Source organism: Hydra vulgaris, chromosome 05 (genome assembly GCF_038396675.1).
Source record: "Hydra vulgaris chromosome 05, alternate assembly HydraT2T_AEP".
Taxonomy (NCBI): domain Eukaryota; kingdom Metazoa; phylum Cnidaria; class Hydrozoa; order Anthoathecata; family Hydridae; genus Hydra; species Hydra vulgaris.
In genome coordinates, this window is record NC_088924.1 from 755,179 (window position 1) to 761,972 (window position 6,794).

At 29.2% G+C, this 6,794-nt stretch overlaps 1 protein-coding gene across 1 annotated transcript; it reads right to left on the minus strand.

Moving 5' to 3' along the window:
- Positions 1-4,968: 4,968 nt before the first annotated feature.
- Positions 4,969-5,577, minus strand: LOC136079929 (uncharacterized). Its single transcript, XM_065796602.1, has one exon. The coding sequence runs from the start codon at positions 5,575-5,577 to the stop codon at positions 4,969-4,971; it is 609 nt and encodes a 202-aa protein (XP_065652674.1).
- Between the last annotated feature and the right edge of the window lie 1,217 nt (positions 5,578-6,794).

The window sequence follows — 6,794 nt, forward strand, 5'->3', positions numbered from 1 at the left end:
AAGAGACTATGCTGTCAAAATATATTTGGGAAAAGAAAAAATTAAAAATTTTAATTTACAATGGTCTATTCTAAAATCTGCCTCTGCCTATAATAACATTTCCAAAATATGTATGCTATGTTTGCAAGAAAAATTTTAAATAATTACTCATTTAAATCAAGAAAATTTATTAAATAAAAAATCTGAATTAATTTCTAAATGTAGGCACGAAAATAAATACCTCTTAAAAAATTATAAAAACAAATGACCAAATTAAACTATCCCCATTCCAACGAAAATTATTTCATAATTACTTTCTGTAATTTCCCGTTAACAAAAAAATATAGTAATTAAAAATATTTTATAATAACTTATAACTTCCTGTAAAATATTTTTTTCTATAAATTGAATTTTTTTTTGAGATTTAGTAACTCTTCCTGATGATCCAGCAATGGTGAAACTTAAAGTAGAAGATAAAAGTTAGATAAGTGTTTTTTACTAATTTATTATTGCTCTGTTCTTTAAGAACATTGAGCACTCTATTTGTAAAATACATTAACATAATTTACATATATATATATATATATATATATATATATATATATATATATATAAATTAGTAATATATATATATATATATATATATATATATATATATATATATATATATATATATATATATATATATATATATATATATATATATATATATAAATAAATAAAAAATAACAAACAAATAAATAAATAAAGATTTATTAGAACAAGTTAAAAAAAATAAAAATAAAAATACATGTTCTAAAGGACATACAGGTCCAATAAATAGACACTGACAATATGCCCTTAAATATGAAAACAAAGTATATTGGAACAAATTTAGTTTGTAATATAAACAATCAAGATTTCATTCATTTTCTTTATAGACACAATGTTTATCAAAATTGCACGATTTTATTTCATTTTTATTATTATTTTTCGATGTCAGATTATTCCAGATATTCACAACTCGTTGAGAAAAATAATATTTGCTAATGTCGAGTTGACATCGTTGCTTTCGAATCCTAAAAGTATGACCGTGGGTATAATTATTATTGTTAATTTCAAAAAACAAGTTTTTATCTATGCAAACCAATATGACTAAATCATGTTTTAAACGTCTGAGTTCCAGAGAATCCAAACCAAGCAACTGTAAACGGCTAGAATAGCTTAAACAACTACTATTAGCAATTTTTTTTGTGAATCGTTTTTGAGTATTTTCAATAGATTTAATTAACATAGTTTGGTGTGGTAACCAAACTGGAGAGCAATATTCAATAATTGGTCTTATATAAGTCGTAAAATTTACGTACTAATATAATAGGATTGCGAGTTTTAAAGCATTTTAAGATTAGGTATGCTCTAGTAATTGCTACATGAATGACTCTGGCAATGTGTTTTTTGTAGTTTTGGCGGGAGTCCATAATTACTCCAAGATCTTTTGGGTTAGATGACCAATCTAGAATACAATCAACTAACTTGTAATTAAAGCTAATATTATGCAATGAAGAAAGTGCTTTTCTGTGTGCAAAACATTTCTTGCTGGCGATTGCCAAGTATCCGACCGAATAATTATTCTATCAAGAGCAACAGTTAAATCGTGGCTATGATTCATATCGTGATACGAACTGTATAACTTTAAATCGTTAGCAAAAAGTTTTATTGTACATTCGAGATTGTTTACTACAGGTGATAAGTCATTTATAAATAATAAGAACAAAGTTGGTCCTAGCACACTACCTTGAGGTACACCACTTACAATTCAAATCGGATCTGATAAAGCACTACTAATCTTCACCTGTTGAGATCTGTCTGTGAGAAATGCAACGATTCACTTTAAAAGCTTACCACGAATATTGTATAATGAAAGTTTAAATATTAATTTTAAATGAGATACGAAATCAAACGCCTTTCGGAAGTCGATATATATAACATCTGTAATCAGATGATTGTCAAGTGCGGTACTCCAATCGTTAGTAGATTCTAAAAGATTCGTACATGTAGAACGTTTATTGAGGAAACCGTGCTGACTAGGAGATATTATGTTATATTTATTTAGATATTCAACAATATGTGAGTTGATAATTTTTTCCATGATTCGACAACAAGTACAAGTTAAACAGATGGGTCTATAGTTGTTAGGATCCGATGTAGCTCCATTTTTAAAAATTGGGGAGACGAAAGCTTGGCGCCATTGATTAGGTAAAGCGTTTGATGTAAAACTAGCCTCAAAAATATATGAGAGAGGAAAACATAAAACATTAGCTAACTTTTTAAGAACTGCATTAGGTAGACCATCAGGACCGAAAGAGATACTTGGATTAATTCCCATTAGGGTTTTATACACTGACTCCACGGAAAAATGAACCGTGTCAATACTTATTGGATCATTAACATAAGTGGCAATATTAGGCAAATAGCAATTTATCGTCTGTAAAACCAAGTGATTATTAAACACGTTAGCAATTTCTATATTATTGGAAGTGACCTTGTCATTGTTATTTTTGTCTCTTAGATGGTGGTGCTTATTAGGGATATTCATTTTATTATTAACATATTTATAAAACTTGCTAATATTATTTCCCTCTACTAGGTTTAATTCAATTTTCAATTGGTAATTAAATAACATTAGTTTGCAACTCCTGGCGTACTGATTGTAAGCTGATTTATTATAAACGGTTTTATTATTTGTCCATCTTTTCCATAATAATACTTTGTGGCTTAAGATTTTTTTAATGTATTTTGGATAGTGATTACTCGTTTTGTTATAATACTTTTTTCTAATAGGTACAAATTCATTAATACCAGTACTAAAAAGCCTTAGAAAAATGCTCCAGTAATCCTCAATTGTTCAGGCACAAGAAAACTGGAAATCCCAATTTATTTTTGATAAATATAACTCAAGGCTCTTAAAATCAGCATTAGAAAAGTCGTAGAAAGATTCTGGTTTATTTTCACACTGGTTAAAATTGTTCGTATTTATAGAAAATTGGACTGTGTTATGGTCGCAAGTGCTAAAAGGACACTCAATAGATATATCACTTATAAGAGAAATGTTATTCGAAAAAACAAGATCAAGAAAATTCATATTGCGCGTGGGTTCTTTAACATATTGGTGCAAAACGAGTTTGTTTACCAAATTTAAGAATATACTATGACACTTTTCGTTTGGTGAGACATAGCTAGGCCAATCCATTTTAGGTAAGTTGAAGTCACCAACAATAATAATTTGCGACACTTATTCCAAAAATCATATCAACACAGATGATATCAATATCAGTATCTGTTTGCTTAATCTGTACTTGTTCTACTTTAATGTCATTCCTACAGTAAATTGCGACTCCTCCGCCAATTTTAATACGGTCTTTGCGATAAATTGAGTAATCTTTAGGACATAAAATAGCGTTAGAAAGTTTATTATTGAAAAATGTCTCACACACACAGATTACAGTCGGTTTTGTAGCCTCGACATATAAATAAAACTCATGAAGTTTATTGGCAAGGCTTCTTGCGTTAAAAAGATAAAAAGAAAATTTTATAAATTTTGAATTTTTATGAATTTATGAATTTTGAATTTTTTTGTAAAGAAAAGCTGTCATTGTTATTGAAATTAACTTGTTTGTTAGCAATATTTTATCGACTTAATTTTCCATTTTTAACTTTTTTGCTTATTTGATAAATCGAGTTATTTTTGGACGAAAGTTTATTATTAATTGACATATAATTAAAAACAAAAGAAGTTAATGATTCGTAACAGTTCAGATTTGATATCCTGTTATTTAAAATTAATTGCTACTTGACGATTTTAACAAATCTGTCGTTACGTATTCCATAATAATAAACCAAAGGTTGCGCATTTTCTAAATTTAGTTTTTTGCACTCATCTCTTAATAATTTGGCATTATACCTTTCGGCTTCAGTTAAGTCAGGGCTGATAAATACAGTGCTAAACCTGCTTGAACTTTTTTAAATTTTCGCAGCTTTTAAAATAGAATTTCGTTCTTTTTTATTATTAAGGACGATAACAAACGGTGGTTCTTTATCAGATTTAGATTTAAGCTTTATAATTTGTTTAGGTTCAATATTTGAGTTGATTAAGCTAAACATGTCTAGGATTAATTTTTATCTTCCTCTTTAGCACTTGCAGTATCCAAAACTTTTGATGCAGTCATGTGCCAAAAATTATTACGTTGTTTTCCCTTTTCTCCCTTTCTTTTGTTTCGGCAGCAACAGCATTCATAATATGCAATTGCTCAACTGACTTTTTTAATGGTGCACTGCCACTAACAACGTTTGCCCAAGATGTTGAGGTTGGTGCGCTTGAAGACTTAACATTTTCTAAAGCTTTAAATCTTTCTAACAACAGAGAATTGCAATTTTTTAGCTAATCGATTGTCTTGTTTAATGCTACAACTATTTTATCTTGCTCGGCTTTATAAGTATTAAACTCAATTGACTGAACATTTACCATTATTATTTGCTTTAACTTTGTTAAACTTTTTTTACTAATAATAATTTCGTTGATAAAATCGTACGCAAATACACGTCTTGTCACTGTAAAAGCGGAAACGGAAAAAAAATATATATTAAATTTTTTTTTATTGTTCGCAATCGCGTTGAAGACGTCGGTTGATTAAACGTTTCGGATATAGCTAATGCCTGTTGATTGATTTTGTTTTTGTTAAGTGGAAATAACCCAGTATATTCAAAAACAGCACTAACGTGCAAACGTGTAAAACACTTACCGCTCTCATACATCTGTTTGAGCAACGTAGGAAAATTTTCTTTATCTAAGTTTTTGCATTTTGTGTCTTTGTAATATTTGGTAAGAACTGCCTTCCACACTTGCTTAACATGGCAATAGACACCTCTATCCAATCGCTGAAGAATTTGAGATGAGTGGGCTGGTAGACAAATCAAATTTAAATTGTTTTCCCAACATAGCAATAAAGCTGCTTAACTGATATGGGACGTGTGTCCATCAAGATGTAAAATGTGAGTACCACTAATTGCTTGATATTTTGGTATATACACTTCATTCAACCACTCAATAAATGTGTCACGCTCCATCCAACAAGATTTAGAAATTGAATATTTTGTGCCAGTCGGACCACCTAAAGCCCACTCAGCTCTAAAGTTTCGTTTTGCTTTGTATACCACGAATGGTGGTGTAAAGTATCCATCAGCATTACAGCAATTGTTTACTGTATAAAGGATTTTTTTATTGTTACCAGTAAGTTTCAAAACACGGTTTGCACCTTTTTGACATACTACAATTGCTTTGCCTTGATCATCACAGAAACCCGTTTTATCGCAATTCCAAACGTGACAACCAGAAGTTATCCCAGACAATTGATTATGTTTAGTGACAACTTCAAAATAATTATCAATTATTTCTTGCGTACAAGAAGCGACTCTGGCAGATGCTAAAGTGTGAGTTTTTCTTGGGGAAATTTCTTTAGACCATCGGTTTATAAATGTATAAAACCAGTGTTTGCCAGACCTGCCATTATTAAATAGGCCAGATTGATTTGTACGAAGAAGGTAACCACATACAAAGTCCATGACATAGTTTTGTGTTAAACCATAACCCCATCACATAGGAACTTAAACGCATGAATCATAATCTACTCCATTTGCTGTGAGAGTACGGTTGTTGATCCCTTGAAGCTAGCATTGTTGTTGTTCTTGCGACCTATTAGAGTTGAGAATGGAATGCCATATTTGAATGCAGCTTTTCTGATTGAAGTATTTTTTTCTTTTATATCATTTAACGCAGCCGCTATATCTTCTTCATTGTATGACTTTTTATTTGTTGTCATCGTGAAAGTGAATAATTAATAACTATCATTTAGTCATTTTTGTAAAATAACTTTATATAGGTAGAACCCGGAACTAACACATGAGAAAATTAAACAATTTAACTCACCTAGGCACCTAATTTAAAAATTCAAATACTACTTAATAAAGGAACTTAAAGTAAATATGTGAATGATTGGTTTTACCAGAAAATATTTAATATTAATTTTTCTTACTTTTTTTCTGATTTTTAACTATAAAACGAAAAAAAAATGATGTATTCGGTATTAAAACTAAATTTTCTAAAAGATAGAGGAAAAAACTTTTTTAAGCGAATTATGGTTCCCCAATTATTACGATGGTAAATAAAAGAAATCGGCATATTTTTACGACTCTCTTTTAAACTTTTATAAAAATAAAATGACTAAAAAATGACTTGGATTTTATTTTGACAATGTTGAATAGAGGAAATAATTCTCTTTCTTCTGGTGATTTTTTTTTTAAATAATCCTTTCATTTCCGGTTTTATTTCAATTTTTCGATCAGTGATCGAAAAAATATTATGATCGGTTTGACCCGCTTTTAATGAACAAATCACGCGAGTGCAGTTATATTTCTTGTGACATATACATGCTAACATTTGTAATATTTAAGCTTGTAAAATATTACAATAATTTTTTAATCGTTATAGTTTATATAAAATTGTTACTATTGATGTCAGCGGATGAATGGCTTATTTTGATTTTTAAATTTTAAAAATGGCGTCCAAAACATTGTTTCGACATATTGGCTTTCATCAAGAATAAATCCGCCGTTTCGTGCAGAGCACATGTTGTTTTGTATTTCTAGTGCCTCTCTAGTTTTTATTTCAAACTTTTTATTTTCTACCTTTAACGTTCTTGTTTTTTCCCAAATAATATTTTCTTTGCAAAAGGTTTTATGAAATGCTAATGCAGATTGATTATGTTTGTTTTCATTAATGC

What these genes read in the sequence shown, in the direction of transcription:
- LOC136079929 (XM_065796602.1), bottom strand. Translation starts at nt 5,577, where the DNA reads ATGGACTTTGTATGTGGTTACCTTCTTCGTACAAATCAATCTGGCCTA.